The sequence below is a fragment of the Cryptomeria japonica genome, chromosome 5 (assembly GCF_030272615.1).
Source record: "Cryptomeria japonica chromosome 5, Sugi_1.0, whole genome shotgun sequence".
Taxonomy (NCBI): domain Eukaryota; kingdom Viridiplantae; phylum Streptophyta; class Pinopsida; order Cupressales; family Cupressaceae; genus Cryptomeria; species Cryptomeria japonica.
This window is the reverse complement of record NC_081409.1, coordinates 224678445-224702648: the sequence shown is the minus strand read 5'-3', so window position 1 is coordinate 224702648 and position 24204 is coordinate 224678445. Positions and strand designations below refer to the sequence as shown.

At 38.5% G+C, this 24204-nt stretch overlaps 1 protein-coding gene across 4 annotated transcripts in view; it reads right to left on the bottom strand.

Annotated features, from left to right (window-relative positions):
* LOC131031072 (uncharacterized) overlaps nt 1-24204 on the bottom strand; it is a 175292-nt gene that overhangs the window by 118754 nt on the left and 32334 nt on the right. For 2 of the 4 annotated variants that reach the window (XM_057962097.2, XM_057962099.2), the window contains exons 3-5: nt 20580-20685; nt 19988-20089; nt 19775-19840 (exon numbers count right to left, since the gene is read on the bottom strand). In XM_057962097.2, the coding sequence (XP_057818080.2) occupies nt 19775-19840; nt 19988-20089; nt 20580-20685 (274 nt within the window). The remainder of the gene's footprint in view (nt 1-19774; nt 19841-19987; nt 20090-20579; nt 20686-24204) is intronic. The other 2 variants (XM_057962098.2, XM_057962100.2) reach the window with 1 other exon arrangement.

Here is a 24204-nt window from a genome sequence, read left to right as displayed (position 1 = left end):
TAAGTATACCTTAGATGATTGCACTAAGCTTGTGTCAATACCTGATTGTGAGACCTTGCCTGGTTTGATTCCACTAAATCCATTCATCATTTCCTACATTCCTAGGATTAGAATAGATTTCCTGAACCCTATTCTTTTTCCCCCTTTTTTAGTAAGAAGTAAATCCAGAGCCTTATTGATAAATCTTAAGTTGTCAGCACACCTATTCCACATCATTCATGATAATCCAAACATTTGCGTAAGTCCCCAAAGTGAAACACAGCAATTCACATCAACCACTGAACTTACCCACTCGTCAAGACCTAACATGTAGAAACCTTGGAATCATTTTAGTTGATCTCATTCTTAGCATCTGAGGTGATTTTGTTCAAGAGAGGGTAAATTACTTTGGTAATTTATTCTGTATTGTTATGTGCATAAAAAACACATCAACAAGACCCAACAAATTGCACTTCAGGAGGGTCCAAGATGCCTTTTTTCTGGTCATTATATGGGCCTGTTTGATAAGACATTAAAAAACAGAAGAGTGTCGGATGCCGCCTAGGAGAAGGTGAATGAATATGATTGCTTATTCCTTCAATTCCCAACTTTCACTTACATCAGAGTTGGATGTTATAGCGGCCAGCCATATATGCTTCTTAGATATCCAACTGATAAGATCATTCTTATGGAGTTGGGAAGACAGATCATGGTTGTTCATGCACATCAATTTGTTAAGCATAAGGTTGGAATGGAAATTTCTACAAATAACCCATTGAAAATTGGCCATTATTCCCTCATTACATCCACCAAAGCCAAGGCCATGTAGATAGAAATGCAAGAAATAAAACTCAAAAGGTTCAAGCCAAGAGTAGATTTTGATTACCGAGGCATGAAGAAGATCAAAAAGTACAGAAAAGGAGGTTCGTAAGATGGATTATTGCAGACTCACTCTTGAGCAGATTGTTGACCCGAACTTGGTAAACATTCCTGAAGGAATGATTGATGATGGAGAGATACTTGATCCTGAATATGTTGAAAAGAGAGTTGATGAAGCACCACTTCCATCGATTCAATGGTCGCATAAGGAATGCACTTCCATTCTTGATAGATTTCAGCCTATCTTAGCTAACACCAATACTTGGCTCAAGGGTAATGGTGTTAGACTCATCAAGATCATGGCTGGAAAAGAAGATGATTCTACAGAACCTGTCAAACTCAAGTCTAAAATCAAAGTAAACAACAAGGAAGGTGCATCATCTTCAAGCACAAGAATCGTGTTGAAGGTTAGCAGAGCAATGGTACTTCCTCCAGAAGAAGTGACAATTCGAGGGAAAGAAAAGCCTCAGCTTCATATTCATGTAATTGATGTTGAAGATCCAGAGGAGGAACTACAATCAGATAATGCTACCGAGTCACCCATTTCGGAGTCACCTCATGAAGTTCCCCCTCAGATTCCTTTAGAATTACCTATGTCTTCTCTTGACGTGAATGTGGATGCTTTTTCCACTGTTCATATTGTTCCTGTTTCAGCGGTGAATCTCCTCAGAGAGTCATTCCGATTTCAACAACAAAGCCATCTCTTGATCATCCTCAAGAGAATTTGATGAATATCTTTGAGGATAATCCTGCATATGCCCCTTTGTCACCGATTGATACTTCTGCTTCTATTTTTGATGAGTTCATGATGCAGTCATCGGGACCTTTGGTTAATGAGCAGTCTATAGTTGTTGTTCAAACAGTAACCTCTCCTAGGATGACGACTGTTGTTCAAACAAAAACTATTTCTCCCTCACTTTCAGATGTTGCTCAAGGAGAATTGATGACTTTACCTCCATGGCTTAGTTCTTTTACACCTAAAAGAAAGAAGCAAGAAATCTCTCCTGACATCTTTGATTCCCAGCATCTCAAGCAATCAAAACCCACGGTTGCCAAAAGGTCTAAGAGGATTTCAAGGGTAACCGTTGATAGTAACAGGATGAAGGTGGCTGAAATTGCTGAGCCAATTGTAGACAAGCCACAGGAAGAGATGCAAGTTGTTAATTACAGGATCACAAGGGTGGAGTTGGGCAAATAAATGCATGAAGTGGTCAAACATGATGCTCAACATTTTGTAGCCTCATTGGTGCAGCGATATGATGAACTTCTAGCAAAGAAGGATAAGCTAGAAGAGGAAAATGTGCAACTTGTTGCCACAATTCAAAAGATCACCAAGTCTTCTAATGAAGGGGACAATCCTTCAACTTTGTCAAATGCAAAAGAATCAGTCCAAGGAGTTGAACGAGTTGCTCAAAAGGTACAAGCACTGGATTCTTGGGCAAATCAGCTTCATGATTTATGTACTCAAGTATTGAGAGATGTGTACCAAATGATGATCAAGTTGGAGACCATTGAAGAAAAATTGAACCAGTCTTCTGATGTTTTCAAATAGAACCTGGAAAGGGTTGAAGGCAATTTGAGGGTTTGGCACAAGATGCCTCAAGAAAAGTTGAATGTTCTCCAAGAACATGACATTATTCCTTCCAGAGTCATGTACCTGGAATTTGAAGAACTTTTGGAGAACAAGGTTCTTGTTCTCAAGTCACACATTGAGGATATTGATGATGCCATGAAATTACACACTAAAGCGTTGCGAGATGTTGTTTCTTATTGTGAGAAAGCCTCTTGTAATGTTATGGATCTGAATGGGGAATTATTGCCAGAAGAGGAAGTTATCTCAGATCTACAGATGAAGATTCACCATGAATGGAGTAATGAACAATTTTCAACTGTATTGATTCAAGCTTTGGTGAAATACCAAATCTTATTGCAAGAAATCTAGTCTTCTCTTGAGAAGAAAATCATCACAGTCCTTCGTTGCACCGATGTTGTTGTGAAAACCATGATCGTTGCAAAGAATACTCACGAACCGAATCCTGATAAACTGCAAATGATCATCCAGAAGTTTGAAGCGTTCATGGCCAAACATGTTGTAACATAAGTGTTTTTCAACACTTAGTTGTAGTCTCAAAATTGTAATTTCAGTATTGTAGTTTCCTTGTTGACAAGCTTACTTGTAAAAGCAATTTTGTAAATTGCAAGTTAAGTCATTACTTGCATTTTTGTAATTACAAGTTGGCTGATTACAAGTCAAATTAGAATAGGACTTGTAATTTTGAATAAGTCATGGTAGTTGAATAAGTCATGGTGGTTAAGAGAATTTCTCAAGTTAGTTGAGATCCTCCCGCCTTTTTCTCAAGACTCCTCCCCTATAAATACTTGAGGGGGTCTATTGTAATTTGGATCTTTTAGAAAAGCAAGTCAGTAAACTCTGTTAAAATTTACCGCGAAAAACACTTTGTGCTTTTTATATGTAAATTGAAGTTGAAAGAAATAGAAGAAGATTGCTCAAGGATTGATACTTTGTGCTAAATATCTTGAGCTTGTGTTCAATATTATCATTCTTGCTAGTGTTTCTATAAGAGCTTAATCAAATTTGATTTGCAGACTTTGTGTTGCAAGTATTGGAGATTAATATCAGTTAGAGTAGATATTTTGTTGAAAAGTAGAAGTAGATTTTGTGATAAGAAATAGTTGGGAGACTTTAAGCTCACACTGGTTCTTGTTGTTTTATGTAGGGAAAAATAAGATATTTCAGACTTTGTGCAGCCATACTTTGTTCTTGTTATCATTGATATAGAAAAGGGTAGATAGGATTTCACATATTCAAGACTTTGAGTTTGATATTGTTGTCCCGTTCCGAAGGAAGTGATGGAAGTCTTTGTGCTTTCAGGAAACTTCATTTCCTTTCTCTCACTTTGTTTTATAAGTTGTTACTGTTGTTATTTTCAATTGCTATCACTTTTCTGTGAAGAGAAGAGGATATAGTTTTTCATGAAGGAAGAAGAAAAAATTGTTGTCTCATCCGTTTTTAGTTTAAGAGTAGTTTATAGATAGGGGGAGCCCTCCCTTAATTAGGAGAGTATCATACTCACACGTTGTGGCTAAAACCACAATTTTTTACATCCCCCAGGTGTACAAAGTTTCAAACCAGCTGAATTATAGGCTAATTATCCAAAAATCCATGTCTGCTAAAAAGGGGACATTACAGTCCGCCCCTCCTGAAATTGCTTGACCCCAAGCAATCTCAACTGCAAATAAACTCCTCCACCTGGATCCCAAGTGAAGACCTGTGCAATGTCCCTATTGTCACCCAACAACTCCTATAACACTGGCATATCAAGTTGTACCTACTAAATCAACTCATCCTCACCATCAGGTGGCACTGGAGTAAGAGTCTCAAGTGGAAGCAGCGCAAAACACTGATATTGTTCACTTCCAAACTTGGCACAAGATATGTTGTCATACAAACTGTCCATCACATGTGCCACTGAACCGTGCATCGGAAATAAATCATGTACATAAGGATCAAATGTGAAACTGTATGCACTCCTCACCATGTACACTACTGAAAACTCCTCCACGAGTCCTGTCTGAAATCCCGATGCACTGCTAGGATTCAAAACACAACGATCAATATTCACCTCAAAACTAGGGTCATGAGAGTGATCAACATCTATCACAAAGAGTGGATTATTACATGAGCAAGTAGCGTCTATTTCAAACAAGGGATTGTTCACAAATTGAACAACACCTTGTTGTGCGTTGCACACGCTCCCTGTCGTTGACAGGGTCCCCTTTCCTCTTTTTTGGTCTTTTCGCCTTCGCCTTGTTGAGTTCCGTGCAGGGTGTCTCGCGTCCTTTTGAGCGTGCCTGTAATCAGTCCATGAGATGATGTCATGAGCGGAAGCCGGTGAATTCGCAAGGTGAGTTGAACCTTCGAGCATGAAAATTCCAAGAGATCGTTTAAACTTGTGAAATCGCCTGAGATAGGCGAGGAATGATAGAAACTGGCAAAATTCCCCAAGTAAAAGTAAAGCGTCTGAAGGTCGCATAAGGACCCAAAGTGTCGATTTTCGCCAAAGGATATAGGAGAGATAAAAGGATGCAAAATGTCAAAGTCGACAAAACCTCTCAAAATCCTGAAATTCCCACTAAGGGGGAGAAATCACATGAGTTTCTAAAAATTGGCAAAATGGGTGAAAATCCCGAAATTCGCCAATATTGGACAAAATACAAGAGGTGAAAACTTGCAAAAGCTCTCCAAATGCCAAAGTTTTCAAACCTCCCATTCGCCGAAAATCACGATTTTGTTGGTGTAAGTGATAAAAGTAAAAGTTTGCAAAAGGCACATAAACCCCGAAATTCGCATAATAGGGTAAAAATGCGAAAAGTAAAAGTTTTAAAAACTTACAAACTTGCAAATGACTCAAAAGTGTCGAAGTTTGCAAATGACCCTAAAATGTCGAAAACCGAGTTTGAAGGGAAAAGTGAGAGAGTGGTAAAAGTTTGCAAAACACTCTAAGATGCCGAAGTTGGGGTAAGTGCGGAAAAGTGCCAAAGTTTTGCAAAACACTCGAAATCGCCGAAATTCGCATTCTAAGGGGTAAGTGATGAATGTTGAAAGTTTGAAAAATGCAATAAAGAGCCGAAGTTTGCAAAACACCCTAAAATGCAGAAAATCATGATTTCCAAGGTAAGTGAAACAAAGTCCAAAGCTTGAAAAGCAACCCAAAAATGCCGAAAATCGCGATTTGAGGGATAAATAGAAAGTTTAGAAAGCTTGAAAACTCCTCCCATTCCCTGAAAATTGCATTCTGAAGGGTAATTGCAAGAGATAACGTTAAAGTTTTCAAATCATGTCGAAATGCCGAAGTTTGAGCCAAAAGGCGAAAGTCGCGATTTTTTTTAAAAGGGTTAATAAGGTGTAAGTATTAAAGAAATTAAACCTTGCAATCACTCTGAAAACCCGAAATTCGCATGAAGCAGAGAGATCGCGAAGTATATATATCATTTGCACAAAACACATAATCACCAAGGTACTCAATGGCATAAATCGCGCAACAAGGGGAAATCCCGTTTTTTGTTGGTAACTGTTAGAATTTTTTTTTAAAGTTGACAAAACCTCCCCACTCTCCGAAATTCGCTAGATGGGCGTAAGTGTTAGGAATTTAAAATTTGCAGAGCCCCTTAAAATATTGAAAATCGCCATAAGGCAATATCGCGAAGTTTATGAACCTTGCGAAGTTCAAAACACCAAAAACTCCCTCTCCACTTGCGAAAATATCACCAAGAAAGAGTCACGCGGAGGTCTAGAGAGTTTCCCAAACCCCATTTTTAACGCCTAAGGCAAAAATCGTGCAGGAGTAAATCACCCAAAATTTCAACCAAGGTAAAAAATTGCTAAGTCTAAGTGTTAAAAACTGCATTTCTTCTCCAATCTTAGGCGCAAAATTGGGAATAGGGGGTTAACCGTTAAAGTTTGAAATTGCAGAACTCTCTCATTCCCAAATTTGCAAATTGTGAGTTTGTCTTTTCAAACGTAGGGCATAAGAGGCGTCATTTTTCAAATCCAAAGGAAATCATTCTTGCAAACTAGGATTGTGCGGATTCGCGCCATTCATTTCGCCAGGTAAGTTTGCTTTGTCCCTCTTAAAGTCGCTTAAAATATATGCAAAATGGGAATAGATGTGTTTGTGTAAAACAATTGATCAAAACAATTAAATATTAAAACCGCATCTTTTCCTGTTTATAAGGCATCAGGCGAAGAAATTGAAATTAGAAGTCCATTCCCATAAGTTAACCAGGAAACGCATTTTTCAGACTTAGGAAAATCTTAAACTTCGTCCATTTTGAAATTGATCCTAAAATGCCTAAGTGTAAATTTAGCAGTCGAAATCGTCTAAGTCCTTGAATAGCAGTCGAATAAATAAATTCGTAGTCAAAGAGCTCCATAATGTTCATATCTAAATCAATCAAGCTCTTTAGCTGAAATATCATGCTTTTCTTTAAATTCTATTTTCAAATTGATCCTTGTGTGCTGGCGTATCCCATTTATCTAACCCGCTTTGTTTCCTTTATATTGTCTCGTAATCCGTGTCCAGCTATGCAGGATAAATGCCTAAATCGGCGGTAGAATCATCAAAGACACATGCTTCAGCCGAGACATCTCGAGCATCCAAGTCAGATATTCCTCGCAAAGTCGAAAAGATGAAGTATCAGTATCAGAGAGGAGGACTGAGGGAATCAAAAGTTCAGAATGTGTGGGAAAATGTAGGTGATATTGACCTAGGGCACATTGATATTCAAGATTTCAGAAACAGAGTATTCTCCCCTAACGCCTATGGTAGGCCTAGGCGGATGATGGAAAGTGGCATCGCCCAAGCAGCAGGATTTCCCCCATCAGTGCAAAATTATGAGCTGGTAGTAGAGGCTGCCCGGCATTACCAACCAAACACCAGATTGGTACTCCTTGAGAATATGGTCCTCGTTGACTTCACTCCTGAAGCCATTGGCGACGCCTTTGATATTCCCTTCCCGAACAACCCCATAGCAACAACTATAGATGAAGCGCAGGTGGCGTATGATATGAACCTCGCCAAATGCAGAACCCTGATAAATGAGGAGTGGTACAAAGAGAGAAGACCTCCAAGCATCGGGATTGGGAAAAAGACCCCCAAAAGCGACTTCCATAATGAGCATGGAGATATGGTCACATTGCTTGGCAGGATTATGCGACTCCCCCAATCCAACTACTTTGAAGAGTGGATGTTCTACTTCACAGAACAGGTCTTTGCTGGGAAATCCAAGTTCGCCTGGGCCCAGATCATAAGTGACAACATCCATACCCAATTGATCGAACTTGAGGCGAAAAGGTATTTTACTATGACATCCTATTTGGTCTACATGTTCGCCAGAATCCAATCACTGCCAGGTTTAATCATGAAAGGTGAAATTGGGAATGGACCCAATCAGGTGAAGGTATATGATTGTTATCCACAGCTACACTATTAGGACATGGCTCAAAGGGAAAAGAATAGCCCTGCCTATGCAGTTGGTCAGTATGAGAGTGTCAATGGCGCTTTCACAATGCGCCTGGTCAGGCTGATGCAAGGAGGACTACACAAGGCTCTCAGAGCAAGCTACCATTCTGGTATAGAGGTATGGCACCTGGTTCATCCAGTTCCCAAGATTCTCCTACATCCGAATAGCTGGCTTTGAAGGCGTTCCTTTCCGACTTCCGTGATACCCAACCGACAAAATAGTTCTTCTGGAAGTCGCAAGGCAGTCACGTCCGGTGAACAATTTACTCAAAGACAAGAAGCAATCTGGATTCGCCTTCCCCATGGTCATAGGTAACCTCGATGTCCATCTAAAGAGTCCAGCTCATGCCGAGGAATCCCTTGCAGAACTAGCCTCCTACGGCCTACAAGAACATTTCCCAAGGAAATGCTTTGATCACGACAATCTGGCAAAGAGAACCTATGGCAGGCGATACTAAGCAAAGGAGTTAGTTGAAGATTATTGGAAGAACCGCTCCGATGACTATGAAGTCCGACGGCGCGAATATTCAAGGCTGAGTGTGCAGCAAATGCGACTCTATGAATACCGTCGGGTCCCGGATCAACTAACGGATTCAGGGAATTGCCTACAAGTCCGGGAATTTGAGGCAGTAAGACACCTTTTGCCAGGCATCGATTGGTCACAAGATCCAATCACTGATTTTGAGGCGGTTATGGCAGCCCCAGGAAGATACACTGACCAGTGGTTACACCAGCAAATTGAGCGGCTGATTCATGAGGGAGTCCAGTTCACCTACCACTTGATGGGTAGCCTTGACTCTCAGTCCTCCGAAGATGAGGGAACCTCAAATGAACCTAAGGAAGAGCTTGAAAAGCCCGAGAAAAGGAAGAAGGCTAAAGCCAATAGAGGGACTCGGACATCTAAAAGAACAAGAAGGGAGAAGATCCCTATTAGGAGACCGGAGGTCACTTCATCATCAAAAGACCCCAGTTCATCTGATGATGTAGTTGAACTAGATTATATACCTGCTCCGCCTTCCCAGAGCGATATTGACGCATTCGGAGCTGATGATCCTCCTGAACAAGACAGGCTAGATACAGAGATAAGGGCCATTGAATCTGCCGAACCTGAGAATCAAGTTGAGGAAGAAGAAATTCCGTCCACTTAGGGGCTTGAATTGCATGAACCCACCCAGCAGAGCCGCCATGAATTGCAGCTACATAGTACTGCCAAGGATGACTCCACTGTTGAAGGAGAGCAAAGGACAGATGAGACTCGCGAGCCTGAAAAGACTGAAGAACAACCATCACATGAAGATACTAGACAGTTGTTCAATGAAGTGGGAGAGAATTCAGCTGCGAGAAAAGGACTTGACACTTCCTCCACTCCTCCTGTAACAGAGCAGCTGCAAATATGCAATGAGTTGACTGAAAACATTAAAGAACAGAGTGCAAATTTAACTATAGCATCAACCCAGACCATACCTCAAGATTGGTTAGTTGCTCGAGCTCAACGCAAGGCAGCCACCAAGCCACCCATCGACTTGGAAGACATCTTCTCACACATAGACCAAGCCAAGGCCAAGGGGGAGAAAAAGCCCAAAGCGTATTCCAGGATAACCCATGATGAGCAAAGGAACCGTACCCTTCATATCGCCACCCCGCCTGTCGATAAGCCAGCAAATCAAGTTACATTGGCTGACTATAGCATCACAACTGTCCCCATCGAACGAGCCACTAAGGAGAAGGAAAGGGAGGAATTCAAAGACTCCGTGCAAAACATGCACAGACAACTTGAAGAGATAACGGCTGAAAAGAACATGTATCGAGTTCGTGCTGAACAGGCCAAGGGATATATTGACCAACTCCTGAGACCATTGCATAATGCTTCTGAGTCCCATATTCCCCCTACAGCATTGGCGCAAAGGACCACCACAGAATTTGAGGGAGTACGAGATACCGCCAAGGCCGTCAAGGAATGGATGCGAAGCATTAAAGAGAGAGGAGAACAAATCATTGGAGAGGTAAAGGAAATGGCCCACTACCGAGAGACCATTTTAGTCAAGCTGCTCAAGGTAAAACGGGAGTGCCTCAAAGTCCATGAGGTAGCTGCTACAACTCTTCCTCTCATAAGGGCCCTTTTGTGGACCCAAGCACAGATTCCTGCATTGCCCGCCATCCTGGATCCCCACAACATCAATATTTTTAAAGAATGGTACTAGACCATCACTATGAAGAGGGAGACAAGAGAAACCATTGACAAAGAATAGGCGGAATGTGACCAAATTTTGAAGAACATGGAGGAACTCGGCAAGATAATCCTCCGATCAATGGTTTTCGGCTGGAAGAATGATCTATCCGATGGCATAGTGCAACCGGACTGGGAGGAAAGATTGAGAACAAACAAGATCGCCTACTCTACTAAGGACCTGAATTTTGCCGGTAAATTACATTTAGACATTTTGCGCTTTGAGGTTAATCGGTCCAGCTGGCAGGATGGTTTAAAGCACGTAGATTGTCATCTGGAAGGCATGCAGTATAAATTACGTCATCCCCCTATGCCTCAGTTCACGGTGATGTTCCAATTGTGCATTAAATTCTAAGAGTATGTCCGTGAAGAACGTGCAGCGGGTCGGGACATTTGGAAGGAGTATTTGCATGGCGAAGATGATTTTTTAGTAAAGGAAAAAATGCTTTCCTAAAAAAAAGCATTTTTCTTTTAAAGTTTAAAAAAAGCACTTTTTGGCAAAAGTTCATATTTGACTGCTAAGTCAGCTTTAAAGTTTTAAACTTTGTGCATGTGCACTTTTTGAATTGTCATGGATAGTTTTTAATTACCTTTTTTCGGGTAGTTATTGCTCCCTTTTTGGGTGGTTGTTGATATTTAACCTCCATTTATAGGTATGGGTAACTTTTGTAAAGATGAATCTGGGCCACTTGTTTAGTTTAGATCTTGGCCATTCATCTATTTTTGGAAGCCTGTTTAACGCGACTGGTTTTCCCTCATTTTGTAAGAAGTTCATGGATTGTTGCTGAAGCTCTGGCGAAATTTACACAAGATGTAATGCAAAGTTAAGGCTGTTTCTATTTCATTGTGAGTGCATGGTCCCCTTCTTCACTATTTAAATTATTTTGTTATGTCTTTTATTTTTCAATAGCATTTTCTAGATAAACATCTGATAGAATCCTCGTTGTTCATACCATGATTGTTATTCCTTTTGCATGGTTAATCTGAACCTTCTCATATGATTAGTTCAGTTATTGAACAATTAGTGAATGAATATAAAATTCTGAATCTATGTTTAATAGCATGAAAATCTTATTTTCCCTTGAAGATCGCACTAGATTCTTACAAATGTTGTGCCTAAATAGCTGATAGTGTTTAATCTGGTTATTTGGAGGTGTCTGTTTGTTTTTCTGGAATATGCTATCTTGGTTAATTAGTTAGATTTTCTGTATCTCTTTTCCCTATCCCTCCTTTCTCCTTTTTTTACCAAGAAGAGTCCACAGTCCTGCTGAATTAGTATCAATCCAACTGAAACCAATCGATAACGAGACTGTTAGAATTTTAGGGAACTCATCCAGCAATTGCCCATCTCACCGTAAGTCCCCTTTGTGTTTCCAACAGAACACATCAAACCACTGAGTAATCCTGCAGTCAAGACCTGACAATCAAAACCTTGAGGTCGTCCCCTTTGATCAAACACAAAAAACAGCATTAGGGATTTCCTTGTCTCAAGAGAGGATAGGATACTCAGCGAGTACATTCTATTCTGCGTTGGTCGGATGGAGTTTGCAGCGATGCGACTTTAGACACGTCAACACACCTCCATGCTGATCCAAATCATACCACTCTAAACCCCTAGAGTCATGAGCAAACGTGGAACCCTCCTAAATGTTCTCATACTCTTCTTGATCCCCTCTCTACAAAGAGATAGAATGCAAGCTCCCATCTGCAATTCCCCTCAACACATAATTCCAATCATTTAATTCAAATTTCATTTCCAACTTAGGTACATTGAGGGTAAATTCTTCTATGTCTTGAAGCCATTTCATACCCAAGACTACATCCGCTGCACCCATATTGACCACATAAAAATCAGCTTGTAGCTCATAATCATTCAGCCAGAAGGTGAGATTACATATCTGTTTGGTGCACATGAGGGTATATCCATCTGCAACACTGACTCGAAATCCATTGAAATCCTCTCCCTGCAATCTGTATTTGGCCACAAATCCCTCATCAATAAAATTAAACATTGCTCCAATGTCAAGCAAAGCAATGCAACGCTGCCCATCAACTGATCCTATGAATTGGAAAGAAACCTCACTCTGCTCGTCAGCAAATAATGCCATAGGAGATGGATTCCCATCAGGCTCTAACTTTGTTGAAGCTTTTCCACCCTGATCATCCCCTGGAGCAACTTGCTGATCTAAGATTTCAGCATCTGAATGCTCATAATAAGCCCACATTATACGGTTTGCCTTGCCCTTAGGCCTCAAAGGGCATTCATGCTCTCTGTTGTAAGGATCCTTACACCAAAAACATAGTTTCTTTTTTCTTAACTCCTCACGTGTCTCCTCATCCACCATGGTCGCTAATTTCTTTTTCTTATCAACAGATGGTTGAGGACTCTCATTGCTGGTGGGAGAAACATCTTTATGTGAGCTCTTGTTTTTTGGGACTACGAATTACATGCTCTGAGCCTTTTTCATGGCTTCTAACAAAGTGGGTGGATCAAATGCCTTAATCCAACCTCTCAAACGCTCCAACAATCTCTCGATGAATAATATGACAAGTCTCCTCTCTAAAATGCTAGGCACCATCTCTACAAGCCTCTGCAATTCACCAATATAAGTCTCCAAGTTACCCACTTGTTTCAGCTGCGTCAACTCTCTGAAATACATCTTGGGATCTTTGCGATCAAATCGCTCTATCAGCCTCTCAGTAAACTTCTGCATAAGTGGTAATGTGATTATGACCGAGAGTAATCAAATCGTGGTACCACCACTCATGAGCAGCACCCTCCAAATGCAGTGTAGCAAATCTAATGGCATCCTCTTCGGGCATCGGTCTCAATGACAAATAGTTATCTAACTTTTGTACCATGCTCTAGCTGTACACTTGTCACTCCCATCAAAATACGGCATGGTAATCTTACCAAGAGTCAGCTGATAATCAATTCGTGTTGGAGGGTGATAGTCATTTCTTCCGCCATTTCTCCTACTCCTCTTATTCATGAATTGATCAAAGGTCCACTGTTCTCTCAAATCAGGAGGTAAGGTGGTATATTCTAAATATGCCTGTCGTGCTTGATCTGCATAAGGTATAGGGGCAGCAACATGTGGTTGTTCTTCTCGTGGGGAGAAGGTGGGAAAGAGGGGTCTAGAGGCTGATCCTCTAGTGAAGGCATCACATTGGTCGATTGTCCTATCCCTTCCAATACCCTCCACATCACTATTACTACTATTCCCACGAACACCACTATTTTCACCTAAATTGTTCTGATGATTTTGATTATGACCAGCTTGTTGATTATTGTTAGTTTGCTGCTCCATTTTCCGTAGTAAGCGTGACATCATGTCAAGCACGGTGTCAAACTTCCGTTCAATTCTCGCATCCTTATCATCATCTGCCATGTTTTTCATTGCTTTACTGTTATCTCTTTCTCTCAAAGCCTCTGAAAAAGTATCGACTTCAGGCACCTATGGGTTTTGATACTGTTGTCTTCTTTGTTCCCTGTTATAATATCTGATATCTCTTTCACTGATCTGACAACTTCATCAAAACTGGTCATAGGATGGTAGGATCTTGGCTCTAATACCATTGTAAAGACCCCTTGTCTTCAATACCGATTCTTTGATGTTTTGTTGGCAAATGGAGGCTGGTTTTGGTTTTAGAATCTCTGATTTTCTTTTCTTTTCTTGGAAATTTCAGATATATTGAATGTAGGAGATATACAAATGATCAAGCACATAGAAACTTAACAAGTTGCATACATTAAACATGAATTTTCATAGAGCTAACAAGGAACCAATTATTTTGAATTCTTATGAATTGACTGAAATCCAAAAAGCGACTACAATAGAACAATAGGAACCCGATTTACTGATTCGATCTGCAAGATAAGCTTTGATTTAAACCTCCAAAGGCGGCGTTTTGATTCCCTATAGTAAGCCGCTACCTTCTAGATTAAATTCAGAATTTTTTGTGCCTTCAAACAATAAATCGCCCCTTTACAGGTAGCACCCTTAATGCTGACTGCGGCTGTCAAAAAGCAGGTCGTAGCTGAATGGAAAAGGCTACAAACACACCTAAATGTCACATATGAACGCCTGCAATCTGGTTCTTCAAATCTGATACAAGCACACTGATTTCTTATTCCAATTCGCTCAATCTTGACCTTTGTGTGAAGCCAACTGACTAGAAATCCTTGGACGAAAGTTTCACAACCTCAGATAGCTGTTGCAGTGAAGGAGCTACGCTCTCCAATGCCCAATAGCTCAAAAATTGGCAGAAACCCTTAGTCTCTTCAAACCCCTATGCTCTCCAGGAAACAAGTTTAGAAAAATAATCACATGTGAATCGATTTCTTCTTGAGGAGCCCTTATATCCTTCATGAAGTTCGATTTTGCTCAAAAAGCCATTTAATATCAATTTATAATAATATGGATTGAACTTAGGAAAAACTTATAATTTTTCATTAATGTTGGACCCCATACTTAATTGAAATAATGGCCCCTTTTGATGATGACTTGACCCTTTACTTAAGTGAAATTATAAAGTTAAATTATAACTTTATATTAAGCCATTTAATGATTTAATATTAATTTGGCCACTAAAAACTTAATAACTCCCAAAATACTTAACATTTTGATATGACATCTGAAACGGGAGTCCATCCTGCTTTTCCCCACATGACCAAATGCTCTTTCTAAAAATAGAAAGGTCCCCTCTCAATCAACCTTTGGCTTACTATAAATAGTAAGAATGGCAAAATGTATAGCAAATGAAGTCCAAATGATGCCAAACGAAAGCCAAACCAAAGCATACTGAATCCTGGAGTAGATGCCAACTGAAAGAGACCATCTATCCATCCTTATTAGCCTACGATGGTCAGAATTATAGGCTAATTATCCAAAAATCCATGTCTGCCAAAAAGGATACATTACAGATTCTGAGTCTGATTTTCAAAGTTTAATCGGAAAAATCAGAATTATTGTTCAAAATATTTTAAGTTGACATCAAATTTATCACTCCTAACTTGTGAATTTCTCTATATTGCAGATAGTAGATGTCAGCACAAGGAGGGATTTCCAGAAAGGTGCCGATGAAACAAGGAACCAATTGGAAAGATGATTCCACAACAATTGGCTCAAGAGCATACACAAGTTGCAGCAATATAGGAGACGGTGTCTAAAAGAGAGACAGCTGATGGAGAGGGACAAACAATTAGCACAGAGGGCCCCCCAGCTCGGAGAATGAGATTGACAATTAGCAGAGAGGGATAGCAAGTTACTAGAGACAGAACGAGAGCTACAGGATACAAAGAAGCATTTGATGGAGGTAGTTTACATGGTGACGGCAGCTCAACAACGAGAGTTGATGGCCAACCAACGCCTTTAGTGACTCATGTAGAAGCTCTCACCGACTTCCACCCCTACATCCTTAGTACATCTAGGGACGTCTTCTCACGCTCCCCTCTCAATAGATATTCTCTTCAATTTTGTTGTGTCTAGCTCCCAATTTTGTATATGTTGTTTGGAAGATGACTTTATTTGGGGGGGGGCTGATGTAGTCGGCAAAAGTATATTGTTATAGTCTGCTAAAAAAATAACTGTTAGGCTTTGTATTTGAGATGATAATTGTTTTGTTTTGTTATGTTTTGTCTCTTATGTTATGTATTCATTGCACATCTATTACTTGGTAATAAAGATACATCTTCAAATATGTTGCAAGTGGCTTATTTTCTTATGTTCTGCTAATCTACATTTTTGTTTACCCTATAATAATCTTGCAAAGTAGAATACTGAGTAAACAATACTCTAAGAAAGGTGATGTCACGCATGAACCTACATTAATTCCCTTATTCTAGTAGAAATTGTGGAACTTTATGTTGCAAATTGTAAGTTGTCCCTAAAGTTTGACAACTTAGACTCGGCGCAAACTCAGCAGCCCAAAATTTGGACTCGAACTCAACAAAAAACTTGGCTAGGACTCAGCGAAATAAAAAAGGGTTTTACACAAACAAAAAAAGAAATTAATGCATTTAGAGAGCATAAAAGCCTAATTTGACAATCAATTTGTCATAATTCAAACATTACACATGTTATATGATCTTCAAACACTCAATATTTGAAATTTCATAATTCATTCTCATAATTTCAAACTTTCAAATCTATAGCAGCATCATAAATTTATAAATGTTTACATATAATGATATGTCAAAATGAGAAAAACCAAATACAATCTAGATCTTCCTCTTTCCCCTCCTAATGTAACTCAATTTGTCAAGCCTCAAACTAAAAAAGTGCTACAGTATCAAAATGATGATGAATTGCTTCTTCAACATTGTCTTTTTGGATCTCAAATGCTCCTCTTCTCCTCTCCTTCCTTTCCTATTTTGCTGTTCAAACCTGTTTTGGACAAGATTGGTCCAAAAAAAGTGAAGAAAAAGTCATTTTTTATATTATTTGACCTCACTAGCCACACCCAATCAGACTTGAGAATCTGTGCCCAGAACTCGGGAATCTTGAATCTGGGACTCAGAGAGTCCTGGGATGAGACTCGGATGAATACTCCCCAGAACTCTTTCGGACTTTCCATGGGAGTCACTAACGAGTGGACACAAGCCAGAGATAGGACTCAAGAGTTTGGACTTTGGAGAGTTCTGGAGAGTACTCAAACAGTCCTCAAACTATGGTTGTCCCTATTCCATGTATAATTCACACTTCTCATTTCCCAACACAACCAACAGAGTCTACTCCCTATATGACCTACAAAACACTAGAATTAGACATCCATAAATCCCTTCTCTCACCAAATGCCAGCCTATATGGCACTACTTAGGGTGACAATGAAATCCATTTCAAAATACCCACTCAAAGCACTAGAATGGTCATCCCATTCCCACAGAAAGTTCTCAAAGGCAGAAGAGAAACTGTTCTTCTGCCTAGGCACATCTAACTTTAAAGCAACCTTAACCAAAGCTCACATAAAGAATACTACCAAGCACCATAATTGGACACTCGGAATGATCAAGCCTCTCACTTTCATGCTCTCCCAATAGCACAAGTGGCAAAAATGTATTTGGAATTGATCAAAAGCATCAAAGATCTCTCCACAAGGGTAGATCAGCTTGCAGTCAAGATCATGGTCATCCCTATGCTTGGAGATAGGGCAAGAAATTCCAGCAAATAAGGCTTCACATCATCAAAAACTCCTTTTATATGACCCAATCATAGTTTTGATTGTGATGATCATCCAAGAGTGAGAATTAGCATAAAGGAACAAAAAGAAAGACGGATCAAGAACCTAATTGCAACGGCACACATGCTCAAGATGTTGACTAGATTATGCCAATATACAACCTTTAAACCAGCAATGGTGGCTTATCTACCAACCAGTGTCATTTCTTAAAGATAGCAAATACTTATGCGAAAAATCAGTTGTCATTTCATTAGGTTGAAAGAAAGTAATTCAACACCCACTTATGATGTCATTTATCAATTGCTAAGATATACGATTCCCCTTTTATAATCAAGATATATGGTTTCATGGATAAGAATGACAAATACTACATTTTACTGGTTTGTAGCAACTTCTGATGATCTTTTCTTCCAAGCTTGTCTTGTAGAAGCAGTTTTATTATGATATTGCTATCAAGATTCAACTGTGTAGTTTTCGAGTCAAACTCATTGACCCATGTTTCATGAGTAGAGTTGACTTGAAAACTACACAGCTGAATCTTGATAGAAATATCATAATTTGACTTGCTGTGGAAATATCTCCTACTTATCAAGCAATTTTATTGTTTTGACTAATCAAGGCAATTGAGTTACTGTGCAATTTGTAATGTTGTAGCAAATATTAGATATCTTTTGGTCTTGTAAGGCATTGCTTCAAACGGCAGACCCTCCCAGGCATCTCTTCACACTCTTTTTAATATCTTGCCCCTTATTCCTGATTTTGTCTCTACAAGGAGAGGAGGCTGATGCATCTGATGTAGCTTCCTTCACATTAATATAATTTTAACTTCAATTTTTTGTTAAAAATAATTGACTTCCTTTCTTTTGAATTTTTTGCATTATTTGTGATTTAATGATTTGGTTGGGCAGAATTTTGATGCCTGTGAGCTTTTGCTTTTTGCTATCAACTATAAACCCTACATAACACTCATAAGAGTTCATGGAAATAATTCCAATTTGCCTCAATCATTGTACTTCCATGGTCACATCAGTACCTTCTCATTGAACGACATATACGTCCCTTCATAAATCTGCTAAAAACTCAGGATAAATTTACCAATAACTTGTCTGTAATTATTCTTGTTTCTACCTCTTACACCACAAAAAATTCCCCTAGATTGTAGTCTGATAACACCAGTAATGAATATGATAATGTAACAGGAACAAAAGCTCCAAGCAGATGTAATGATTCTGTTGAAAAGCACACAAAATTCAGAAAAACAGCAACAATATCATCCAAAGTGACCATTCATATATAATAACAGCAGGAATCTAATACAATAGGCAAGCAATAATGCAAAGTGGAGTGGATCTGATATATAAGTGATGGTGCGAGGCCACTTCAAGGGGGTCATCTCAAGAAAGAATAAATGTAAACAATGAAGAGACAATTCTGTGGCAGGCACCCTGCATTGAGTACCATTTTTTGCTCCCATTGAGGTATCCCCATAATCCTAATGGAATCATCTACATATAGAAATCAACAACTCTAGAATCCACAATTAATTAGACAAAGGTAATTTAAGTCATATATCAGAAAAGAGAATAACCAAGAGCATAGTAAAAAAATTCCAAAGGACACCCTCCTCTATTATTACCATCAACCATAATTTTGATCATTAACCCCATGAAATCCACCTTAAGTGAGTGAATATTTACTGGCAGACACCTTTTCTATCTATACTTGTCTTAATATCCCAGCAATCATAGCCACAATTGAGTATTGTGAAATCTGTATTATATATGGTAATAGGTAAGTCAAACATAATACTCTCAAACAAGTATGCTTAACTCTCCTCAAGACTTATGATCATTCAATCTATTTCGCATTATCAATTACAATTACATATTCTAATCACATAATTAACTCATAGCTACCTACCAACATTATCATATGATGGAAGGTATTGATGAGTAATTCATTGGCATAATGAACGTTAACAAATGGTCTTTAACATGTGACAATTACCAAATGGTCTTAAACATTTAATGATTAACATATTGGCATGATTTACTGACAAATATCAATAACCAGATTTCAGCATGTATACAAAAGATAAATTGAAAGGTATAGTTATTTTAAATAAAAAAAGGTAGCTCCTTTGAACAAGATTCCTTTGAAACCTTAGTTGAATGTATTCCACGCAGATCAAAAAACAAAAAAATTCAAATACCACCCAGATTGTGAAATATATAGGAAAAAAATGTGAAGTTCCATTTCTTCGATATTAGACATAAATGATCGGAATAATTTACAAACTGAATGGATTAAATTCACCCTATGACATCATAAATGTAAAATAATTTACTCTATATCATTATAGTTATGAAAATTGAATTTCCTTTAATTTTTCGTTGGACCACTGCTAAGCACAACAAACAGTTCTCTTGATTTCTTCTATTAGAACATAGTGAAGTATGCACACCTCTGCTTTCTGAACAACACGATCCACAATGCTCATAAGGGAGGATGCCAAATCCTTAAAATCTTCCTGCATACTCATTAAAACACTATTGTCTCATTTGTTGTCTCTGCTCATGAAAATGCTCACATCCAAAAAAATGAATCCACTACTTAAGTGGGATTTGCAAGATCGAATTTATTTCATTAAATCACTCTATTAAGATTAGAAATATGCCTGATCATCCTGGGACTCGCAGATTTCAGTTCTTGCTGCAAGTCTCATCCAAAATACTGAATTAAAAGCCAGAATGTTTTCTGCAACAATCTCAGGAAGCTGCTAGAAAAGGGAAAAAAACCATACATTTAAACATAAACTAACAATATTTAATTTTGCAACATGCAATTTGTCCCTATCTAAGACCAAAAACTTGTTATTGTAGTAGTTCAATATCCATAAAACATGATGCACATAAGCTTATCTATCTCATAGCATTTTGCTTGTTGGCAGACCTGCTTATCTATCTCATAGCATTTTGCTTGTTGGCAGACCTGACTTTCTATTCTGTCATTTACACTTCTTATATGCTTATAGTGTTTGCTAATGGAACGAAAAATAGTATTCAGTATTCAAAGCAAATGAAGCATAAGAACTAATCTGTCACTATTTACTACAATCAACAAGCATCTAGTTTTTCAAATGTTGAAAAGAAAAGTAGGGTCAAGAAGATGAAGTGCAATAAAATTCTAGGCAGATCTAATTATAAAACTTCAATTAAAGGTTAGTTACAACTTTCAAGAGCAAAAAAGTGGACTATATTGCGACAAACCTTCCGATCATCAGTTGTCCTTAGCTTATCTATCAACCTATCCATTTCAATGGTGCTTTGGAGGGATTTCTCTGCTCCTCCACTAAATGCACATTTCAAATATTTCCTGTCCATAAAAAAACAAATAAAAAGAATGTCAACAGTATAGGTTTTCTATTTGTATGAAATATTAACATAAAAGAACCTCAGAAATTTATTTGGATGAATTTTCTTTGTTCCTTCAGTGATAGCCTCCAAAGATTATTAGACAAGTTAATGAATTTTATAATTGTCATATTTACATCTGATGGCTAATACAAAACCTCTGAAATGCATTATTGTTTCCTCTATAAATTCAGTTCAAACTCACAGTTTTCAGCTTAATCTATCCCTTTGTGTTTGTGGAGCTCCACTATTGTGGAAACTTCCTTCTTGAGCATGTTAGAAGATAGGTGATAATCTTCATCGAAGGAGTCCTCGTTAATTCCTATGCTCTTTTTCATGTAAATAGCACTTTTATCTTTACCCTTCGACTCATTAAAAGGAGCCAACATGGGGTGTAGCTTCCAACACCTCTCATTTGAATGGCCATCTCTGTTACAGTAAAAGCAATGGAATGAGCTCTTACTTCTTCCCCTTGAGTCAACAGTTGACATAGCATTGTTCTTGCTCTTCCCTTTGTCATCAACCTTATTTTTTAATACTACCAAATTGCTTCTTATTATCATGCTTGTTCTTATTGAAAGATTTCCCCTTTTTGCCCAGCTCAAGGTAGTCCACATAAGCAGATGCCTTGCTTATATCTTGGGGCATGAGAACATGCCTCTTCAAGTGGCCAAATAGTCTTCCAGCATATTTCAGGAGCACTTTTTTATCTTTGTCCATTTGAATTGCCCTCTTTATAAACTTGCTTGTGTAGACTTGCACACTTTCTCCTTACCTTTGTCTAATTTAATGCCATTGCATCACTCACTCATCTTCATAGCATATAGGACAAAATTGCTTATATATAGGATAAAATTGCTTATGTTGCAGCTTCTTGAAATATTCCTGCTTCCAAATTAATGGCACTTTCCTCATTTCCAACACATGCATAGCTCTCATACCAAGCAAGAGCATGCCCAAAAAGCTTTAACCTTTTGGGGGACAGATAAAGGAAATATACTTTAGTTTCCATTTGGGGCACCCATTGGTCCAAATTTTCAAGGTCAATGTTGGCATCATATGGTTGGCTATCAATTTTTTCCTCTGGTTTGAAGAACCTTCCCTTCGAAGACTGACCTTGCCCCATTTCTTCTCTTTTTGGTTCTTTTTCTTCTGTGTCTTCAAGATTCCCATTTTAGAGATCAGAACCAGCACCAAACTTTCTATTTTGTCCACTTTCTCCTCAACATCGAATATCCAAGTAACATCTTGTTCAAGCTTCTGAAACCTAGCTTCCCATATTCTTCTCTTGCCATTCTCTCAACCCAATTTTGGGCTCAAGAAAGCAAAAATCTATTGTCACTTGATCTTGTAGTTAGCTCTCGTACCAAGCAAGAGCATGCCCAAAAAGCTTTAACCTTTGGGGGGACAGATAAAGGAAATATACTTTAGTTTCCATTTGGGGCACCCATTGGTCCAAATTTTCAAGGTCAATGTTGGCATCATATGGTTGGCTATCAATTTTTTCCTCTGGTTTGAAGAACCTTCCCTTCGAAGACTGACCTTGCCCCATTTCTTCTCTTTTTGGTTCTTTTTCTTCTGTGTCTTCAAGTTAGCTAAAGTATATTGTCACTTGATCTTGTAGTTAGCTCTCGTACCAAGCAAGAGCATGCCCAAAAAGCTTTAACCTTTGGGGGGGCAGATAAAGGAAATATACTTTAGTTTCCATTTGGGGCACCCATTGGTCCAAATTTTCAAGGTCAATGTTGGCATCATCTGGTTGGCTATCAATTTTTTCCTCTGGTTTGAAGAACCTTCCCTTTGAAGACTGACCTTGCCCCATTTCTTCTCTTTTTGGTTCTTTTTCTTCTGTGTCTTCAAGATTCCCATTTTAGAGATCAGAACCAGCACCAAACTTTCTATTTTGTCCACTTTCTCCTCAACATCAAATATCCAAGTAACATCTTGTTCAAGCTTCTGAAACCTATCTTCCCATATTCTTCTCTTGCCATTCTCTCAACCCAATTTTGGGCTCAAGAAAGCAAAAATCTATTGTCACTTGATCTTGTAGTTAGCACATGTATGCACAACCTGTAAACACAAATTTGTCAAAGAAAACAACTGCTTTGATACCACTTGATCCATAAACAAGGAGGTTATACCTCTCTCTACGATAAGTAAATGGATTTCAATGCAAAGAACTATTCAAAACACCCCAACAAGCATTCCTAAAACACTTGATATGGTTGTCACACAAAATGACTAATGTGAATCAAGGCAATACAAAGGTCTTCAGACAAATATGTGGAAAACTAAATGAAACACACTCACGAACCTAGAAAAACCTACATAGGGTGAAAACTTCAGCTCTAGAGAGCAATTTAGCCTATATTCCTCTATCAGAAGGATTGGTACAAATGTTTGTAATGCACAGATGGCTTCAAAGATCTCACAACATGTATAGAGCTAGCTTCCAATACACTTGAAACACACACTCACCTTAAACTTGAACTCGCACTTGTAACTGTCACTAAAATGAACTTCTACCATCATTTGAATGAGATCCAACCCTTTTCCAAACATGGACACACAACTTAAAACCTTTCAACAACTTCCCAAACATGCAAGAATGGAAAATCAAGCAACAAATTGAAAATCAAATGCCAAACATTCAAATTCTGCTTGTTTGTTTGTATAGGGCATGTTTGCCACTTTTCAAAGACAAAAATTTGTTGGTTGCTAGCATGTTCACCATTGTGAGAATGTTTACCTCCTCTAACAAGTGGAAAGCATGCCAAAGTAAATTTTTTGGATCATTTTGAAGTCGACAACTTTGAACAAAGACTCCTTGGAGATGTCCCATTCCATTCTTGATCATCCTTAGGCATTATCACAGCCCCTAATATGCTGATGGATTCCTTGTCTTAGCTTTTGGATTGCACTTCAACAAGGAAGAACAACATGACCTCAATGGTTCACTTGAATTTGAGACTTATTTTTCGTATCGCCGTATATATGTATATAAAGTGCCAACTAATAATCAAGAATACACCAGGAAACCCAAGCACCTATCACATATCCAATAGTAAGTCTAACTAGCTTTGTGGTAAAACTCAATGCTCCTACCTTATCTCTTCCACCCTCTCTCATCATCCCCACCCCTCTACAAAAAACACAAGAAAGATGGTGAGGGAAAGAGAATTGTATTGAACATGCTAACCTTACCTTTAGTTAAGTTTTGTATGGTGCATATCTAAAAAATAATGGAATAAATTTAAAATACTTTAGGCATCATGCCCTCCACAAGTTTTATTACAAACCAAAATTTTCAGACTGAAGTCAAACAAAATAAGCATTTACTTGAAATACATTAGACAAATATTACTAAACTTGACAATACTTTGTATTATAAAGTAGGTACAAGCTCATCAACTCCACTGTACTCAACAAAATGTAGAGCTATTTACTAGACCTATGGGCCAAGCCACCAAATCCAGGTTTG